Source organism: Chlamydotis macqueenii, chromosome 5 (assembly GCF_036417535.1).
Source record: "Chlamydotis macqueenii isolate bChlMac1 chromosome 5, bChlMac1.mat, whole genome shotgun sequence".
NCBI classification, from domain to species: domain Eukaryota; kingdom Metazoa; phylum Chordata; class Aves; order Otidiformes; family Otididae; genus Chlamydotis; species Chlamydotis macqueenii.
Window position 1 is genome coordinate 7,831,321 of NC_141560.1, and position 22,256 is coordinate 7,853,576.

Consider the following 22,256-nt stretch of genomic DNA (forward strand, 5'->3'; position numbering starts at 1 on the left):
AACATCAGTTGTACACTGTTATACAGGAACCATTACAAGATTCTCAGCTAACTCAGGGCTTGCATTTGAAAGGGTTTGTTTTTGTTTTATTTAAAAAGAAAAAAAAAAAGTTCTCCAAGATTTTGAGAGACTGGGAGTTACAACTCCATTATTTCCCAAAATAATACTAACATACAGCCTTACCTTATACAGATAAAGCTGTTTTATATTTTATGAACACTTGCTTTTATCTGGGAATGTGGTAACAAGAAAAAATCTATACATAAAAATTAAACTCCAATATGCAATATATTATATATATCTATATTGTACTACAGATTTCATATAAATCAAGTATAGGCCAAATTTTGGCATAACTCTTAAGTGCATTAAGTTTAATATAAAATCCCCCTCAGACTTTGCTCTTTATTTTTCAGGTTACTAGCTCCTGAACTGATCTTTTCCAGTTAGATACTTTGTCTTAAGATCTTGATATCCATTTCAGAACTATCACCTTTGTCTTTCACTACACTTTCTAATAAAAATAAAGTTGTGGGAAAAACTGGAGTGACTATTTTAGTGACTAATAAAATTCCCCAACTTGATAGCACTTTTTGTTTACATTTACTGGTCAGTATCTTTAAGGTAGTATTCTCTTATGTACCCTCTATTCTTCTTCGATCCTACAGGAACAATTATTAATTATACACTGCAAGCACATATTGCTTTGTTTTGTTATGTGGACTCTTACCAACATGCAAATTGTTTCTGGTGTAAATAAACTTTTCTAATGCATAGTCAAATTTGCTTCAACTCCAGCATGTGGGATTTGCTTTTTAGAGAAGACCTGAAGAGCTATATCCTCTTTGCCACACAGTTATCACATTTTGTTTCCAAATGAAGCTTTGTTTGCCTTTGCTTCAATAAGTATTATAGGAAGAAAAACAACATTAGTGACCCAACTGATCTATCAAATTGACAAATATGATACTTACAGTTAATTTTAAAACAGGCTTATACATTTTTGCCAAAACAAAAAGGCCACTTAAGCTTTCTATCCAAATAAAGTTCTGGCATGAAGTCATTCAATGAGACTTCCTTCCACAAAGTCAGTTTCCTCAAAATAATTTGTAGAATATAGCAGTAAATTGTATAACCTAGAAACATTCTATGTTAGACCAAAAAAATCACCCTAGAAACAATTACAGTAAGTTGAGTCACAATACCCCAAGAAATCTATTCTCCTGTCATAATTTTATCTACTGGCATTATTCTGGGATATCGTCATTCAACACAGTTATGACAGAGAGGGGAAAGCATAAATTAAAGGCTGCAAAAGCACAGCCAGTTCCAGCTAGTAAGAAACAGCTTCCAAGTTAAGCCCTTTAAAAGTCTTGTAAAAACTGGGCTAATATGCTTTTAAGAACAACCACCTCTCAGACCTCAAAAGCAAGGGTATTATACATACATGTCAGAAGGTTGGTCCCTTCACACGTCAGAGCATGGACAAGACCTTCAGGGTTCATTCTCAATGTAACACGGAAGGAACTAGGTGCAGAATAGGTGCAGAACTCTCAGTAAAGTTAACAGGAGTTAGTCAGAAATGCCCCTTCATACCACTGAGTTATTACGTATCTTATGTATTGGGTGCGAAAAAAATCTCAATTTTGTACTGAGAAAGCAAATACTGCAATAGAAGAAACTTTTAGCACAACAGATGTATTTACTTACAGCATGCAAGGTTTGTTTTTATGTATTTGAGCAGCTAACAGCCACTAACAGCCCTTAAGTATTTACAAGTTCAAAATTACAATCGTCACACAAGTCGCAATTGCTTACAAAAAGTTCAGGACACTCTGGGGAATAAGCAAGAAATGGAGTAAAAATACTGAAAGTAATAATTAAAAATAGTGGCAAAAGAAAACATAATAGCTTTGAAAATCCACACAATTTAACACTGTTGTGGTAAAAAAAAAAAAAAACCAAAAAAAAAAACAACTCACAAACAAGCCACATATCACATTTAGAGATGCAATTTTAAAAGAAATGCATTTTTGTGGGTTTTTTTTTTCCAGGAGAAAAGCTGTACCTAAGCTTAAAAAAAATTTTCAAGATTCCAAGTAAATAAACAAAAATAGAACTCCCTTTGGTTTGCCAATTTACCATAAAATAGCTTCTCCGTCTCCCCCTTCCCCTCCGCCCCCAATTTGCAAGGTAAGCGGTAAGGCAAATGTGATCAGAGGCTGAAGAGCTTCACAGGGGACCACACAGAAGAAAGACACTTCAGCCTCAGTTCATGGTATGGGAAGCAAGAGTAATAGCTCTTTTATAAACACGATTTTTTTTTCAAAATAATAGATTCTAAACTTACCCAAGATGCAATGCGTATGTTAGATCTGACTGAGGGCCAGCTCAGAAAAACTCCTGCTCCTACATTTAAGGCAGTCTAAGACTAATTCGAGTCTCTTCAGCCTCTTGGAAAACAGAATTTTGTGCCAAATTACACTTTATGTGACTGTTAAGTTTCAGGTTTTATTTCATACAGTAATCAAGTAAGATAAATTTAACTTGCAGCTTTTTGTAACAAGTGTGTATTTAAACCTACTTCTATAAAGAAGTAGCGTTTCTCTCTTTAGGACTATACAACCTGGAACTGAGGAAGTTTACTAGCAGTGACATATGAATGTGTTTTTGCACCACTTCATGAAGGGTTTCAAGTGTATTGTCCTTCTGAAAAGACATTTAACTCTCTTTTAAAGCTATGTTAAATTTATTTATAAATAATTTGGTACCAGCTGATGCTCATACTAGAAACATTTTTTGTGTTCAACTCTAGGAATAGCTTAGGGCAAAAAAAAGTGCTCCAAGTTTTACCTGCTGTTTTCTTATGCCTGATTTGAAGGAATCTTATCTTATTATTAAACAAAAATATACTAAAACACAAATATTGAAGTTGGATTTTTAAATTTTTGCATGTCTGTTATTTTATAACAGTATTCGTATTGCATTATATTTTGTGCTAAACTGCCCTCTTGAGCCTAGCCCCTATATAAAACATGAAAATAGACTAGTAAAAGTTTTTTCATGTAAACGTCAGTAAAGTAATTGCAGTCTCAGCAACAGGGTTGTAAAGGTGCTGTATAAACATTCTGATATATATTTCCTGTGTACTAGACTATGTGGTACGTGGAACATGACATTTTGAAGTTACCCGATGTAATGTATAAAAATATAAAATATATATTTATGAGTAAAATAAACTACAGTACAATTTTCCTTAGCCTGTTGGAAGCCCTACCTGCATATGATTTTTTTCACCCATTCTAGATCTTCCACAGTCGATTCTCTTCTCTATTTATAGTAGCACAGAGCAAGCACAGCTAGAAATGACAGCTTTAAGAACACTCTTCGCTGTAAAAGCTGTTCCTAGAAGTCAAATATGTACCTTAAAAAATTAGTTTTGCTCACTTGCCCCTTCTGAGTTAGAAATTAAACATTCTTTGCTATAAACTGTAAAGCTAGGATATTTAAGGAGAATACGCCCTAAATTTCAGAGGAAGTTATCCTATTATTTTCACCAGTCCTCAGACTTTATATAATTGGAACTACACCACTTGATCAGGACTTTAAGTATAAGGCATTTTGTGTACATTCTCCCCAGTCATTTATTTAATGACTATATTAGTGTGCAAAGCCAAATCAGTAGAAATCCCTCCTTCAAAACCCTGTAAATTAATTTACCTTTTACTGCACAATCAGCATTAAACTGCAAAAGAGGAACAGATAGAAAAATCAATTACAGAAATATGCACTGAAACAAGCTAACCATTTCCTACAAGGTTTCTTTTCAACAACAGAAGTTGCTTAACACACCACCAGTTCTTTTGAATACATTCACAGTGGTGCATTCTGAAAAATGCATCAGAGAAGTTAGCTTTTCACATTATCTAATGCCACTGTACCGTAACTTTGACTGCTTTGAGGAAAGAGAAGTTAATTTTGTTAATTTACATATTAACAGTTTGGAGATATGAACTCCAATACAAAAATCCCTTCCAATTCCAAATATTGTTTACAAAAATGTAAGTTTTGCATTCTGTGTAATCACTATACTTCCTAACCAAATCACGTTCTTCCTGAAAAAAATGTACAATAGAAAACTAAGTAATTCATGTCTTGCCAGACCATAAGACAGCTCTTGCTGCAAAACGACAGTTCCTGACATGAAAAGAACAGATTAGGCAACACAATGACACAGACAAAATGAAACAAAGAAGAGGCACATGAAATTACAGTTGAAGGGTCATATTCTACTGATCACTGGAAAAAGGATCATGAAAAGCTGAGAAGTGCATAATAGTTCAGTAAAATTTAGATATGCACAAACCATTTATGCATTGGCCATACTATCTTGACTGCTCACAATCTGCCTATCAGAATGATTAAAAGTTTAATTTGATCATTAAACTGTCTTATAGCTATCTAAATTGGGTAAAAGTAATTAACACCTTTAAATACAGTATGTTAATGCATAAAAATACATTTTTTTTTTCTAGAATAGGATTATATTTTCTAAGCAAATATCTAGAAACAATGGTCCTTCTAAATTAGTTTGGAATAATAAGTGAGGCCCATTTCTTTGCAGAGTTGGGTGGTTTTATTGTTTATATGTTTAGATAATTAATTTTGAGTATTTGTCCACTGTATAAACAATCTCCAGAAAAAATATATCCTTCTCCAGTAATTACAATACACATTAAAAATACTTACAAAAGGGATTATTGTCCATTTACAATCTTGAGCTTAAGGACACAATTCTTGGGTTATTTCATTTACACAATTTTGATCAGGCTAAACTGAATATTCCGGTTAACTTGAACCATGCCAGCAATGTGGACAATCTAACATTTAAGAATATCTGCCTAATTAAGTAGGATTTTAAATAAAATTAGGCATTTTTACATCACAGTATACATGGCATTTCTTAATTTAGCAACAGAAAGGCACAGTTATTAGACCATAAAATACAGTACCTGGATCATATATACTCTAGTGATATCTACCAATGCCAATTTAGACATTTTACTCTGTAAGAGGGGGCGAAAGAAAAAGGCTTCTATTTGTTTTTCTGGAAAAATTCAATCTCATTGCAAGTTTGGTCCATTAGAAATGCCTATTAGCTGAAACATCTTGAAGTAGGACTTCAGGAAAGAACAGAAGAAAGCAAATTTAGCAGTCTATGGTCCAACAGCTTGAATAAATTACTAAGAAATGGCAAACAGATAATGAATGGAGCTTTCTGTCAGGCATACCTGTTCAGGTGTCAGTGTATACAGGTACAGTACGGCAGACATTCCAGATACATTCATTGCATCACACACACACAGACTTTGTTACAGCAATAAGTCCAGACATAGCATTTATAGAGTTCAGCACTTCTCGAGGACTGATATTTGCCTTCTGGCCCCATAGCATAGCCAAAGATGTGCCAAGTTCTTTAAATGCTTTGCCCGCTATGTATTGCTGTTAAAGTGAAGACTCTGCTAAAGCCAAGCTCACTGGCCTTCCCTTAGCAAACTAGTGCACCTCTTCAAAAAGCAACTAGCTCCGTTCCCCCTATTTAAAGTGATAAACTGCATCAAGACAGACCAATAAAATGGAAGAGGCAAGGAACAATAAACATGAGGGAGAATCCAACCGTTCCGTACGTAATATAGCGATAGGGAAGCTCAACTTCCATGCATTGTCTTGCTTTCCGCACATCGTCATGTGGTATGCGAAATATTTTACAGGCCAGTGGAATAGTGGCTTTTTTCATCGCTACTTTTGTTAACAACAGAACTATCACTCCAATCAACAACCGCAATATGGCTTTTCCAAATACAGTTACAGTGAGAGAGGAAAGAGATAAGGGTAACATATCTGGAGGAGGATCTAGGTTTAGACCCATCATGTAGTTAACATGAGAGCCACAGGCTACTCCAGCACCACAGCCCAGTATCTGAGCTGTGTCTCCTCGGGATGTGCTCCAGGTGTCTAGAGTAAAAGAGAAGATGCCCAGGGCTAAATGGAGACTGATGATAATTAAGGGTGCGTATTTGTAAGTTAAGTTGAAGTTATCAATCAGGTCCACGACTGGATGGAAGACAACCAAGATGAGAATAGCATACAGAAATCCAGCAATAACATCCTGTTGAAGAAAGATATGGTTTCAGTGTAATGACTATTTAAAAAAAAAATAATTTAAGTTACATCAGTATGGAGACAAGCCTAGTTGCTCTGTTGCTAAATGCGAACAGGACATCTGCATCAGGATCAGATCATGAATGAAGATATGATAAAATGATCCATGATCAAATGAAATTGTAGATCTATCTATCCGTTGGCGACAATGGTCCTTGTCCAGGAGTGGGGCATTCCAGCCTACAGTCAGCACAAAGCTAAGTAAGTTCTGTCAACTTAGCTTGCTGGAAAGCTCAACACCGAATCTAAGTGTCTGGGTGCCAACACACAGGCACGCTGCCAGCAACAGCTGGTAAAGCTGTGGTGGACCACTGCAGCTGGGCATTAGAGCAGCTTAGACTTTCCACTCCAGCCTCAGAATTAACAATACTGCAAGAATGGAGAACTGTTTACAACTACTAAATGAGAGGAAGAGGTAAACTTCTGTGGCTTCATACTTGATTTTCAGTTTTATTACTGTTTTAAAAATGTCTTTAACTAAAAAGTTACTCTATTTTTATATTTATCATTAAGTTTCAGTTACTGTTTATTATTCACTCTGTTGCACAGACTTATCTGCAACTTCAGTCCCCTTTAGTTAAGAAGGAATTCATTGAAAGCATTTTAGAAATCCAAGCACTACAAACCAGATCACCTTCATTCACATGCTTATCAACTTTTCCATGTAAGGCAGGAAGTGAGTCTTTTGTCAGCAGTATTTGTATTGCTCCATCTTCAGTGAATCATTTTAATCCACTTACACCAATTGAAAGCTTGAGAAAAGCTCTAATACAATTGACTGACATGAAAGTCAGTATTGCTTATTTCAGAAGCAACCACAAGAACCTTCTGCCAGATGTCACCCTACCTGCCCCCATCTCAGCCACCATGGTTGATTTGTATTACAAGCAACACATGGTTAATTGTATTCACACCAACATTATGGAGAATTCAGATATGAAACTGCTGAATAACTCTGTGTGCATGACGCATCGCTATTTGTTACATCACTTTGATCTAAGACATTACCTATCAGCCGAAGTATCAGTTCATCCCATCGCCCCACAAGTGGGTCGGACTTGGGAAGCCTCCTAATCACTAATGCAAATATGTCATTCAGCTTTTCTGAGCTGCTTTATTTTCACGTGCTCCTTTTACACTGCGTTCATCTACCAGATTTACTACTCACTCCCAGGCTGTTTCCTGTCTGTTAGCTTTTCTCCTTCCAGCAAGTGATCCTCAAAAACCTCTTTAGCCATCCTTATTACTGATCTTACATTCTGCTTACCATTTGCTAGTGTTCCTGTTTTCCCATTTTTACATTGCATGCATTTGCGTTTCAGTTTGATTTTTTAAAATCCTTTTTAATAAATAGGTCTGTTTTTCAAATATGACAACTTTGTTATTTGGTTTTTTAGAAACTTTGGTAAGTGAAACCCTAGGATTTAGCACAGCACTCTGAAATGCACATGGCTTTGAGAACCTGAAGTGGAACCCAAGTGGACATTAACAGTCACACACTCATCCTGCAAAATTATTTCTATTCTGTAGAGGAAAACTTAGTCTACGCTTTCGTGCAGTCATCAATTTCTGCACTAAAACTGCTATTAAACACCAGCTAAGTCTCAACTGTGGAATGAGGTTATGAAATAAGAATATAAATTAACAGAAGCTTGACATCGGCTGTTAGCTATTTCATCAATTTCCCTGCTGAAGAAATGCAAGTGTTCTGTTTCTATATGGTAGGACATTTAAAAAAACAACTATATACAATTACTACATTGTGAAAATTTAAGTGTGATGATGTTACGAAATCAGAACAACATTAAAATAAAAGTTCAGTAGGATTATTTTCTTACCAAAATTGAATGCATTCCCATATAAATTCGACTACAGCAAACCAAAGAACACCAGCAGAATGCAAGGATCAGTCCAAAAATAAGGGGATACTGGTAGGGAAAGAATAGAGAGATTGTATTAGAATTTAAAAAAAAAAAATCACTCTAAGAATTCTATAATTAATTCCAATTAATGCAGCTTATGCGTACCCTTTTCCTTGCCCTAGCCTATCCAAGCCTCAAGTCAGTCCACTTTTCACAAAGTCAAAACATTGTTAAGTCAAACTTTTTCCTTGTCCTCTTCCTTTCCATTCAGGATGAATTTCAGGGCATTGGTCATATCTTTTCAAACAAAACAGTAAGTAGATAATAGATCTTTGTAGCAGTTTGTCTTGCCATGTCATGATATCCTAAATTGGCAATATGAGCAGAGACAAGCCTTGTATTATGAACATGGAATGGTTTTACACTGGCTGAAGCAGCTACATAATATACTAGTATTGCTAACAATTACCCAGGCAGAATCTAGTAGCTCCACCTTCCTCCTGAAAAGGAACAACTCATAATAATTTACAAATAAACTCAGTTCCTTACACAGTTTTAGAGTTTCCGCAATCTTTGACTCAATCTCTGAGCATCAGTATGAAATTCGTAGAACAGTCATCTCTTTTGTTCTCCACAAACCCATATAAATTTCTTCTTACAATCCATGTTTATTAAACAAAAAAAAAAATCCAAATAATTGTTTCCAATTATTTCCATCTTCTCTTAGAAGATTTTTTACTAATAAGGACTGTTTACCAGGAACAAACAAAATACTTTGTTTTAACAAGCACATATCAGAATGTGTAGAAACTTGCTATTTTAACTTTTTTAGGTTTTGGATAAAAGTATGCTAATTCATATCTCACGGGACAGTAAGAAATACTTTCCCCACTACCGTATTGCAAAATGTTGTACAAGACAGGATACAGCTTTCTTTTTTCAGTATTAAAAATAATGATTAGTTCTATAAAAGAAGCAGTCACAAGACAAAGTGGCATGTTTCCAAAATTGCTTCACTTCCTACTTGACAGCGATGATAAAACATATTCAGTATAAACAGGCAGTCTAGATGTACACAAATCTCAGAATAAGAACTAAGAATTACAAGCAGTTTTCTTACCATTTCCCTTGGGCTACCTGAAGGGGAGAATATCCAACAAATTAGAGCAAGTATCTTTAATCTTACTGGAGAAAGTTCTATGTCCTCTGTGAATGCCACTTAACACAAACAATCTTCTAAATCAGTCCTTTAGTGAAAGGTTTGAGACAAGATTATCAGTCTTCTGCATTATTCCAACATTCTTTAAATTCTCAGCTCCAGGACCATGTCAACATGACAAACCTAAAAAAAATCTTCTCAAACCGACAGAAAATCGGGAAGCTTACATTTCACATAAGAAAAAGATTTCACATTAAAATCAATTCTAAATGCCCAGCTCACAGTTGTGTTACATCTAGATTAAACTCCAATTCCTGTAGCAACATTTTTGTTTTTGTTTCTACTACACTCATCTACAAATTGTACCTAAATAAAATTATGTACTTCATGATTCATTTCTAACTGAAATGACGAAGGAACAAATTCAGTTTCCTCTCAGAATTTATGCTAATAAAGGCCAATACACCAGGAACTAGGTCACACTCAAGACATGATTGCAGAGTTATCAGATGCTGACATTGTTCCAGCAGCCACAGAAGTAATCCTTGTACCCTGTGCTGCACCACCAGAACGCATTACAAGTGTTACCGCGCCACTCATCCCCATTATGCCTCTACCATCATTCCCACCGATCTCAGGGTAGAAGTAACGTGTGCCAGGCAGACGCTTAAGCCACACAGGCTCCCTTCCCGGTGCTGCCATACTCCACACCCAGAGGGCTACCAAAGCAGACACGCTGTATATTCAGGGATAGCTATACTCTGTATCTTCTTAACTAAAGAGGAGCTACTAGCACCTCTTTAGACACTCCTCAAGATGAAAGTCAGGGTAGAGAGACTCCTGGTTTGTTAGAGACTAGCAAAGGAAGATTTACCACCTCTTGACCAGAAAATTTAATAGCATCAGAATTACTTGGTGGTAGTATGAGCTTGCACGTGTTCATGCAGATGTCAAAAGTTTCAAATGGTTTTGCCCATCACTTGATACTATACATCCATTCCTGTTTCCTGGCACACATCTTTTGTGCTTTCAGGTTCCAATCAGGTGTAAGGCTTTTCTTTAACAAAGACTTTTCCTGCGTTTCTGAAACACCCGACAGAAACAGAAGCCGGAGCTTTAGCAGCATGACCAATGAAGTGCTGGGCTCTGCAGGCTCTAGATGCTAATGATACTGTGCGTAAGAAGTTGGGATTGTGGGGGAGAAGAGGTTACAACAGCTGAACAGCAAGACCCCAAGAACGAGGAGTATGAAGGAGAAGGTGTATGCGAAGAGTCCTGTTTTAAGAGTCCTGGGCAGGTCATTGTAAACAGCAGGGAGAGCAGGATATATTCTGAAAATGAAAGAAATGCTTTCTATCAGTTAGGAACTCTCAAGGGAAGTTTGAGGAAGAAGGAAACTCTCAGAAACTCCAGCGCTGAATCAAATTTTGGAAAGAATATTTAGCTGTGTCACACTAGTTCTGTTTCCAGTAGTACTGAAACACCTGAAAGCACCAACTAGTTTAGTTCCTCTGTAGCAAAGCATCTCTATCCAAGAGCTCAAACACTTCCCTATTGTGTCCCCAATAAAAGACTGAAACAATTATTCTAACTTCCTCTGGAATAAGTCCACAACATAGCAGTTAAGTCGATTTTTGTGATTAGTTCCCATACAAAACATTCTCCTCTGTGCTTCCACTACGTAACCAGCACACTTGGACAACTGTCAGTTTATGCTTGAAGCTTACTTATCAGCCAGTGAAATGGCTATCAGTTTAGATAAAGAGAACTTTATACATAAAGTACAGGAATAAAACTTGATCTAAAGAAGGTTTTAACCTTCATCTGTCCTGGTTTCTTCCAATGTTATATCCATACCTTCCTGCATTGCCCACATAACCTGATTTTCTTCCTACAACTCCTGCACCCACGTGCAGAGCATCATATGTGCCCTTTGGGGCTCCATAGGTCACTGGCCTCCTCAGACACCAGCAGAAAGGAAGCAGAACCACTCGCCTACCTCAACACAAATAAAGCACAATACCTTGCCTCCTCCTTGGCCTCCTCCATAGCTTTTAAAAGCAGCCACTGGGTTCAGGAATTCCTAGAACACCAAACTGGTAGCACCTGCTTAAAAATCTGCCTTGAGGTGATAAGGCAACCACATATTTTGTCCTCACATGTAAGGATAAGCAGACAAGGTGACTAAAAGAGAATATTAACACTCCCACACACCTTTTAGCTCAGCAAGACTGCTCAGCAGCAAGTCATAATACCAACAGGGGACATCACCTTGATTCTTATAAAAAAGCTGATGTCATAAATTTATTTCCAAATTACTGTCTGAAAATAATGCAATATTGAGGCCAGGAAGCATTTTCTAGATGTTGTTTGATCTAGAAAATTACTTCTGGTAGGTATTTTGCATTGGGTATACCATGCTTGTGTATCGTAACCTCCCGCTGCCTAGGCATACAAAATACCCCCAAATACCAAACATTATCTATTAGTATAGTGCCTTAAGAGTATTAATATTTGTTATCAGCCCTGCTTTACAAAAAATAGCAGATTTCACAAAGCTTTTCTCCCAATCTCAAAAGAAAAAACCCAAACAAACAGCTTTTACTATGTTTTCTAGTTAAAATAGGCATATTTAATGAGAGATTAGCGTGAAAACTTTAATATAAACTGATCTCAAGTGTTCACGGAAGAAAGCCCTAAGCACTTGTTTTGTGTTTGCTTGGGCCTCTTATTTTGGAAAATACTGCATTCATAAATTTGAAACTTATCAGTTATCAATTACTTCCGAGTTATAAACTTTTAGCTCTTTTCTATATAGTTCTATATAGACATACTGACTGTCTCTACTTAAATGAAAGAGATTAAAGCAAGGCTGCTGAATTCCAGCAATTTTAGTCTCACGGGTCCTCGCATGCCAAATCAGACCTACAGAAGCACATAGGACAAAAGATCACAGGTTCACATTTACCCTCTTCCCCAGTTCACTGCTATTCTTACTCATTTCGGCCTCAGAAGGCAGAGTGGCATAAACTCTCCTTTCAGATGAGGGTCTGAAAGGTTGTCAGAGATCACAGTTGGCAGAGGAAGATGTAGAAACCAGGTTTCATTCTCACAGCTTGTTCTTTCTGGTAATAGAACCAACATACCTTCATTCTTGACCACTTAAGAGTCAGATATTCAGGAACAGCCCATTTTAGAGACAAACATTGTAAACCCTGCCTCCATGCCCTCAAGACCATCCTATGTATACCCTCAGAAACTTGTTATGCCTCCATAACTACCATCCAACCTCAATGATTTTTAGTATGGAGAGTGTTTATTGAACTGCATACTGCTTCCTTTTGTCTAAATTAAAAAAACAAAAAAAAAACCAAAAAAAACCACCAAACTTGTGATTTGAAAATTTTACCCTTATACAAAAATAAAGACACTCACATAGTACTCAATCCAAACTTCAAAAATCACATGTTGGCTCAAACTCAACATTAACCTGGCATTTTTCTCCTTGAGAAAAGTACCCTGCATTCCATATTAGATCAAATAACTGATATCCGGCTTGCACAAATACTTTTTTTTTGAAAGCTAGAATAAAACTTCAATAATATGTATAAGCATGTAGCACAAATACAATATCAGAAGATGAAGTGGAGGCAGATGGAATTGAAAACAAGGCAGAGACTGGAGAGAGAGAGAAATGCTACATATAAATTAATATAAATTAAAAAGATACCTTTGTTGACATTTTAACTTTTAAGTGTTTGAATGGATAAGTTTCTTTGAAGGCATCATACTATTTAAGCAAACTGTCCCAGTCTTAATGTATATGACTAAGGCACAGATCACCAAGCACGTTATTAAAAAAAAAAAAAAAAAAAAAAAGATAAAAAGGTTAATTGATTTCTTAAAGTCACATATCAAGTTAAAGAAAAAGCTAGGAATAAAGCTGATTGAGTAGACTACTCGTCTTCTCTCAGGCCTCGATTTCACTCCCATACCCAGAATCTTGTTTTAAATCAATTAAACAGAATGAAATTGGTCATATTTGGAAAACAGCAGTGAAACTACTCCTAGTAAGTCTCTGAGAATTTTATGCCCTATGTTTATAATGGGAAATTCACAGTTTATTATATTACATCCTCTAAAAAAGGCTTGCAAACTTCTGACTGGATCACATAGAAAACGTTTCCCTCAAGTGCCTATCCCTCCTCCCTCCCCTTAACCTGACTTTTTGCCAAGAGTCTTAATAAAATAACCATTGTTTAAAAATGCTCATAAGGAAACAATCTGTCCTAAAAGCTTTGACCTAGGTCAGAAAATTCTATCATAATGGAACATTCTTAACGCACACTCTAGATACCCATTTATTTACTTTTTAAAAGCACATTCTACACCGGAGAAGTTTCCAGCATTCATAAAGGGTTCCAAACTAATTTTCCAACACTTTCAGTGTTCTACGGTATCACTCTATGATCTTTGTTCAATCACATGATAGCTCAGAAGTCCAGCTTGAGTATGAGACAATTATTTTGGGCCAGAGTTCACTGAAAGAAGCCAAGCAGCACTTGCAGCATTATGTTTTTAATAAGATTTGGGCTATGTCTTGGCAATAGTCATATGAAAAGCTATAATCAACGTTTACAGGAATGACTGAGACACTGGTCGACCAGATGAGTACAAAAAGCACAGCACGAATTATTTTCTGGAGGGAGCAGAAGAAAAGGGAGATGATAGTTGAAAAAGAAAGATCACTTACAAGTCATTTTAGGAAAAATAAACAGACAAAAACCTGTCACTCGAGAGGACACCAAGTAGTAAATAACACTGGTTAAGCTAAATTTATCAGTTATTTCCTTCTTTCTTCCACTGACCAACCTTAACACCAGAAAGCATAAAAATCTGAGAGTGCTACGTGTCATTATAAGAAAGCCTTTAATTCCAAGATAAAGATTTCAGTGCCAGCCCTGCAGGGAGTTAAAAGGTTTCGTTTTCTGCTACACATAATCTGAAAAGAAATTAAAGAGTTACAAGAGGAATCAGAGCCTGTTACTTCTTTTTCTTGCAGTCATTAAAAACAAAAAAAAAAAACCCCTCCCTGAACAGACCCAGCAAGAATCACCTACAGCTTGCTCTGCTTATGCCCCCAGTGCCTAAAAAATAGTTTTTCTGCAAGCTGAATTTGTCAGGTTTAATTAACACACCCTATTTGAAAGCACAAGAAGTGCTTTACGTGTGTAAATTCCACTAAGAAAAAAAAAATTGCTTGAGAAGTAAGGTATTTCCTTTGAATCCTTTCTTCATCAAAAACTCCATATCTAACCTTATGGCATTTGTTTTTACACATTCCTCCCAAAGATTCTGTACATTAATTGAAGATTTGCTAATGAAAAATTGAAAAATACATTTAATGCCAATTTATATTTAGTGCTGCATACCTCTAGAAGAAATTCCCCAGTGGGGTTTGTAAGAACTGGCTATGCTTTTGTAAATTTTTAAGAGCACTTGAATCAAAAAGGCTATGCAGCTTTTTCCATCTTCCTTTACAAATCAACCACAGGCATTAATATGCCCACAAAAGACAATCCGACAACTAAAATACACAAGCCAAAGCCAGTGCTGACCTTCCAAATTCCCATTTCTCTTTCTCAAGAGCTCTTCATTCTGGGCAATTCTGGGTTTTCAGATCATCCCTGCATCTACATTCCTCATGTCAGAAGTTTTTATGTTATTATTTATTTTAAGAAACACATGTAAGAAAATCAATTAGACAAGCACATATCTCTTTGCTAAGTTTCTTCACAGCATTTTAGCCAAAATGCATTTGGGCTTCTCACAGATGAGGCATCTCTTTCTGAAAGGCACCTGTACTTGCTCTTACACACAGACAAACAATTATTCTCCATTCCCAGTGGGGATCTGAGAGAAGTTTGCCTTTTGAAATGAAAGAGCAGGCAGACAATTGTAGAAGTAATACTTAGTACTGGTCAGTCAGAATCACAGAACAATGCAGACCTCTCCAAAATCCCCACACAGTGCTGGTCAAATGAATCTCATTTGATTAGATTCATCAGCTTTTGCTGATAAAAGTAATGGTGTGGATGGAAGATTTCTGGAAGGGTGTTTGACATGGTACCACGTGACATTCTTAAAGAATTGCTACTATGGAGAATCAGTAAAGCACTAAGCAAATGAAAACTGAAAAATACTTTCAGGTGTGTCAGTCAAAGAAATCATTCCAGAATACATGCACTCTACTGCAGCTTTAGCAGCAGTGTTTATTAAAGTCATCACTATCATCAGTGAGGTGGAAGGACAGTCACTGATTACAGGATTGGCATATAATGGCAGACAAGCACATAGGGAGGACAATGCTGCCGTATTTAGTGATTTAAACTGCTTCAGAAGATAAACGCATTCAAATCAGGTTGGTTAATGTAGGTACAGAGGCCAGCTACTCATCAGTCAAGGCTCTGGGCTCCTGACAAATATCAACTTCAAGTTCATTCAGTAGCCTGCAGTGAGAGTCAGCAGTTCCTGACTCAGCTCATTAACGCAGAGCTCAGGAAGGAGTGTGAACCCATCACTTCCTAATCCAAACGGCTACTGCTAGAGCCAGGCTGCATCTTGGAGGAACTCAGGGAGAAAAGTGTATTTTCTGTCTCACTATTTTTTTTTTTCACTCCTCAAAATAAAACAGCAGGATTATGGCACATTCAGGTACCATCCTAACTCAAGCACCATTTCTAATAAAATATGTGTCGGTATCTATTTGAAATCAGCAGTTCAACGTAATCAAATAAAATATTAAAAAATACTTTTTCCCAGTAGTGTCAGCCTTAGGCTTTTGGAGATTTTGTAGATAATTAGCAGTTCACACCATCTCTTCCTCCCCATTCAGGACACTATATAAGCCAGCCTGGCTCAAACTGTCAATATTCCAAAGAAAGCTGGTTTTCCCCAATGTGATAAAGGTATACTTTTTCCTAAATCACATTAAGCTCTATAACCTCACTGTATTTAACTGTTGTCCCTCTCTTTCAGAGTATCAGAACTTCAAAGACAGGAAAAAAAATACCAACATCTGTAACTCGTAAATTCTCATGAGTCTTTGGCATGAGCTTTATATCTCAAGGTTACTGAAGTGTCTTTGACACAAGTAGTTTTCCTTGCTGAGATTTAACAATAATAAATAAAGATCATGCAAATGGAATTGATAGTTTCAGGCAAGCTCTCAACATACAAGGAGAAATAAAAAAAAAATATTCCACAATGGACAGAACATCTATTATGAAAATTATCTTAACATACAATTTGAAAGTCTGTTGCATTGAATATTCCCTATGTCCAAAGTCTCTAATTGTGACAATTTGCTGCAACTATCTTTAAACTACATCATCTCTGAAAATAATTTACTTGAACAATTTTGCTTATAAGCAAATATTTTAGTTTTTACTATGTAGAGTCAAAAATGCTACTGAATACTAGATGAAAGGAAAATAATTGTAATAGGATTACTGATAGCCAGTGAAAACTAGGAAAGCAGAAACTTAATTCAACAAGTTAAAAGAAAACCTACAGGAATTCAAAATTTTTGTTTTAAAATGGACAATTTGGGCCATACCTAGAAAAATAGGTGCAGATTTGCTCTGTTCTCTATGCTTGCTGTTCAAGGGAAAGACTCACAGATTGCCTTTGTTTGACAGAAAAGAAGTATCACACAATAGTAGGAAGTCATAGCCAAATTAAAGCAAACTCCAAATAAACTATACAGGAAAGGGATTCCCTTCTCACTAGATACCATCTTTTAGAGCAAGACACTCTATAAACTTCAAAGTGACAGTTACCTGTATTCCAGAATAAAAGCCCCTGCAGAGAGCTGTGTAGCTCTATCTGCTCAAATTCACACTCAAGTCTTGCTCCACTATGATTTTTCTGAATGAACAATCCTAAGAGGTGCACTCATCACAATCAGGATCTGTGTAATGCTTGCTTATACTGAATATATAGAAGGATCATACCCCTGCATTTGCCAACAAGTTTAAATCTAACCATCTGTATCAACTGCGAAATGTGTATAATTTAATAAAAATCAGAGTTATTACAAGCTCCTTTATCCTTAATAGCTTTCCAAGAAGTTCTGAGGTCAGCCTATTTTCAACTCTATTTCCAGAAAAGCATGACAAAAAGTTGTCATGTAGTTTCTACTCCCTTCACTGCAGGTAAAATATGGAGAACAGCAGAAGCATTACAAGAAAGCTTAACTCTCTTTAGAGGTGAATCAAAAGATATTTAACATGCTATATGTTAACTTTTGGTTAATATCTGGCTTTTTTTTTTTCTTTAAACCAACCTTTTGATTTTTGAATGAACATTCTGAAATGGTAGAAGTCAGTTTCAGAGAGGTCTGCTATTCATACTTGTTTCACAGGAAAAATAAATTAAAATGAAGACTGAAACACTTTGCTTCCTCATTTCTTAGACATGGTTTTAAATTAATAACAAGGCTGAAGGTTTATGATTTCTTAATATGCATTCATTATAAATATCTTTAGTCAATTAGCACTATTTCACAGACTGTAGTTGCAGGGTTGGCAAACTGAAGATCGAACTTGGGTTGACTGACAAAAATACCGTTTCACACATTGTCAACTTGCTGGTTCTATAAAAGCAATCAAGCTGGGTTCTCCTTTGTACACATGACATCAGAGTCTGTGCAAGGCTAATCGACTGATACTACTAAATGAGGTTTCCCACATGCAAGAAATAGAAATTCAGTTCATTCTTCCAGCTGACGTCAGCCCTACACCTCTCACAAGTAATAATCAAATACTGAGACTGTAGTCAGTAATTTAAAAAATCCCACAACTTTAAGATTAAGCATCTCAGTAACAGAACTCCAAATATTTATTTCAAACATACACAAAACAGGGCATTAACAGATGCCAGTACAGCTCTAGCAGAGTGATACTCCACATTTTCCTAGCAATGAATATGACTCCCTAACAACTTTATTTGGGGCACACTGTATCACCTTGCAGAAGTAGATAACAAACTTTGGTTAAAGAGAGCCCAAATACAATTTCTGACCTCTTTCCTTTCAGGTACCCATTCTATATGCTGAGATAGAGCCACAAAGTTTCACACTGTGACAGCAGACAACTGGTGATTGTTAACAGTAACTGGGAAGACAAGAGATCAGCCCCGGCATAAAGCTTAAAAAGAGAGTTCTTTCTACCAAGATGACACACATCTGACTTAAAACAGGCAGGTATTATGCTAAGAATTTGTAAACATTAACAACTTAAGAGTAGCCTTATTGCATGACTTCTTAAACATTATACACAGAGCCCTCAAAACCCTACACTCAACGTTTGTTGCCTGGGAAAGCCTTCTCCCTCATTCACTAATGAAACTGGTGCAGTGATTTAGAGAGCTGAATGTGTCGTGCCTTCTTTGGAGTTCTCACTGTTGCCCATACTGCTAAGAGCCAGCACCTAAACACAGGCCACAGCTTGTGTAAATCAGATATCAACAGTGTTATTTTAACTTAATCTATTGACCCGAAGTGCAATAGGGAGATTTTAAGATTTTGCTGAATGAAGGTGCTGAAAAGATCAGAGATTATCAGTTCCTGCTAATTATTAGCACATTAGTAGTTGTAAAACCATCTGAAAGTATATGTACTCCTCAAAACAAAAATAATAATCTCTAGTTTATGGGCAATGAAATGAAAAGACAATGTTAAAGAAAAGGCTAAAGCTGCAAAGTGACTCGAGCTACAAAGTGACTCAAAGCAAAGAAGGATCAGCAAAAAGCCCTTTAGTTCCTGGCTCTCCACCAAGTTCTCCGTCAGCAAAACCAAACACCTGGAAAATATCAGATGCCTATACAAACTTTGTGCAAAGCATTCACCCTACAAGAGATAAATTGAAAAAAAGAAAACAAACCCAAATCTCACAAGAACAAAATACAGATTGTTAAAGCAGAGTTTTAACGCATACTGAGCTAACCATTCACAAAGTCAGAACTTCCATTCAGGAGACAGAATTATTAGAACTGTTCTTGTTACCTGAGCACTCGCTGGGATGATAGAAAAATTAAAAAAAAAAAAAAAAAAAAAAAAAAGAAAAAGAAAGGGGAGGGAGGGCGGGCAAGGACAAAAGGCATGAATTTCACATTTTACCCGAACTCAGCCCCTCTCTCCCGCTCAAAAGAAATCAAGTCTGGCATAGCCTTACCCCCTGGGGCTGGAAAAGAGATGGAGAAGGACGAGGAGGTGAGCGTTACCTGCCAGCGGCCGCAGCTGAGCAGCAGGAGAGCCAGGGGGATGGCGGTGCCCGACATGGCGTGGGTGGAGGGCATGCTGTACTCCGAGTTGTAGAAGACTTCCAGCTTCACCACGGGCGGCGAGGCAGGCCGCGGACAGCGGATGACATCCTTGGTGCACTGCCCCACGTACATCACCCACACCCAGATTATGATAAGCCTCCGGCCCAGCCAGGCGTCCAAGTTCCAGATGCAGAAGGGGAAGAAGAGGATGTAGAAGAGCTCGTTGCCCAGCTCCGTGCCCAGGCTGAAGAGATAGTAGAGGAAGGGGCTGCGGATGGAGAACTCCTGGCTGCCGTCCTCCTCCGTCAGGGAGTTGCGGCGCGGCCTCCTCCTCCACCTCTGCGGGGGGCCCGCCCCGCCGGGCACCGTCCCGTTCCCAGCGGGATGCCCCTGCTCTCCCGCCCGCTCGGCGCCCGAGGGGCCGCCGTTAACCACCGGCCCCCGGCCCCCTCCTCGCTGCTCGGCGTCGGCCCAGCCCGAAGGCCCCTCCACCCCGCAGAGCCGCTGGAAGGCGGCCACTTTCCGCGGGTCCTGCAGGTGGGCGGCCAGCCGGGCCAGGCGCCGGCTCAGAGCCATGGCGGGAGGACGAAGCCGCCCGGCGAGGGGCGGGCTGAGGGCGGCGAGGCGCTGCCCCGGGGGCGGCGGGGGCTTCTCCTGAAGAGGCGGCGAAAAAGGAGGGGGGCTCCGGTGCGCGCCGCGGGGAAAGGAGGGGAACCGTTCCGTGAGGAGAAACCCGTTGGAGGGCGAGGCGTCGCGGAGCGGCGGACACTGCCCGGCTCCTCCCGCCCCGGGCGGCCGCCGCCGCCCTCAGCTCCGCCCGGCCCGGGTCCCCGCGCGCTCCGCTCGCCGCTCGCTCCCCTCCTCTCCCTCACGCGCGCACGTCCGCCGCCGTCACCGCCTCGCCCCGCCGCGCCTGCGCACAACACCCACTCGCACGGGCGGGAACCCGCCGAGGGAACCTCATCGCGGGGCGGATTGGTCGCGGCTCTCTCCCAATCCCGCCCCCATTGGCAGGGGGAGCCAATAGGGGCTTGGCATTGAGCGAGGCAGCGGGCGGCGTGCCTCGGCCTCGAGCGTGAGGCGCGGAGGCGGCGGCGGGCGAGGGGGAGTGGTGGCTTTCGGCCTCCTCGGCGGCACCGGACGCGCGTTTGTTCTTTCTCACTGCCTGCAGCCGGGTCACCGGCCCGACCGGCCTCCGGCGAGGTAGTTACCCTTCCTTCTGACTTAGGGTGAGGTGCTGCTGCCCTCGCCTGAGCCGCCATGTTTGGCACCAGCACGCCCGAGGCCTGGGCCTGGCTGCCTCTGCCTCCCCCGCTGCCCAGATCGACCCCGGAAACCAAAATGCGGTGGTGTAAGCGTGGGAGGGAAAGCTGGTTTCCGGCAGAGGCTGTGAGTGGTCTTAGCCCCGGCGATCAGGCCGGTTAAGTAGTGGAGGTGGTGGGTTCCCCGCAGGGATGTGGAGCAAACGGCCCCTCGGGGAGGTTTCTGCTGGGCGTGAGGGAAGGGGTCGTGCCTGCCCTTGCCGCTCCAGGGTCGGGCAGAGATCCTCCTTGGTGGGCATGCATGGCTTAAAGGACCAGAAAACTTGCGATTGCATACTTTAAAAGAGCTGATGAGAAAGGTCTGGTCCGCAGTTGCTGGGGTTTCTGTCTTGGAAATGCCATGAAAAATACAAGCTTTGGCCACCAGTGCTCTCTGGTGCTTCTGCATATCCAGCTGATGCTGATCTATGTCTTTCTAATACTTCAGTGTATCTTGCCTGAAATTCAGGAGTTAAACAAGTGATAAATTTGCTGCTTTGTGCCATTTTTTAAAACTGTGAGCAATATGACTCAAATGACTAGTTAGCTTAATAGCTATCCTAAACAAAATAGAAAATTTGATGTGGTATTCAAATAATAAAAAGTTGAAATGAAGGAAAACAATGTAAGTTTATACAACATTTTAGTAAAAATCATAGAATCATAGAATGGTTAGGGTTGGAAGGGACCTTCAAAGGTCATCTAGTCCAACCCCCTGCAAGGAGCAGGGACATCCCTGACTAGGTCAGGTTGCTCAGAGCCTCATCCAGCCTGGCCTTGAACGTTTCCAGAGATGGGGCCTCCACCACCTTTCTGGGCAACCTGTCCCAGTGTTCTATAACCCGCATCGTAAAAAATTTTTTCCTAATTTCTAATCTAAATCTACCCCCCTCTATTTTAAAACCATTACTTCTCGTCCTATTGCAACAGGCCCTACTAAACAGCCTTTCCCCATCTTTCTTGTAGGCCCCGTTGAGGTACTGGAAGACCACTATCAGGTCTCCCTGGAGCCTCCTCTTCTCCAGGCTGAACAGCCCCAACTCTCTCAGCCTGTCCTCATAACTCTCTCAGCCTGTAGCTATAATAAATAGCTATTAATACTCTTTTGAGGAGGTACTTGACTCAGACTTAGTACTGCATTAACGTTGGGTGCGTGCAGTGCCAATAAACCATGCAAATGGAGTTTGTTGCCAAACAACAAGAACCAGAAGTCTGTAGGAAAACTTAGTGTCTAAAGAGGTTCTAGTAGTAGGTCCCCTATGTTGTACTACATTTTTAGCAGTGATCTGGAAGCGGATCTAAATCTGCTGCTGCAAAAATTCAGCTCCAGGATTAACGGAGTCCTAAATAATGATGAGGACAGGGCATTGATCAGAACCGTTGGTA

General features: G+C 39.2%; 1 protein-coding gene across 1 annotated transcript; it reads right to left on the reverse strand.

Annotated features, from left to right (window-relative positions):
• Positions 1 to 102: 102 nt before the first annotated feature.
• SGPP1 (sphingosine-1-phosphate phosphatase 1) lies at positions 103 to 20,369 on the reverse strand. The gene is made up of 3 exons (XM_086750175.1): positions 19,528 to 20,369; positions 8,061 to 8,150; positions 103 to 6,169 (listed from the first exon to the last, which is right to left on the reverse strand). Exons 1-3 carry the CDS (start codon positions 20,143 to 20,145, stop codon positions 5,618 to 5,620), a joined length of 1,260 nt encoding a protein of 419 aa, XP_086606301.1. The 5' UTR covers positions 20,146 to 20,369; the 3' UTR covers positions 103 to 5,617.
• Positions 20,370 to 22,256: the final 1,887 nt, after the last annotated feature.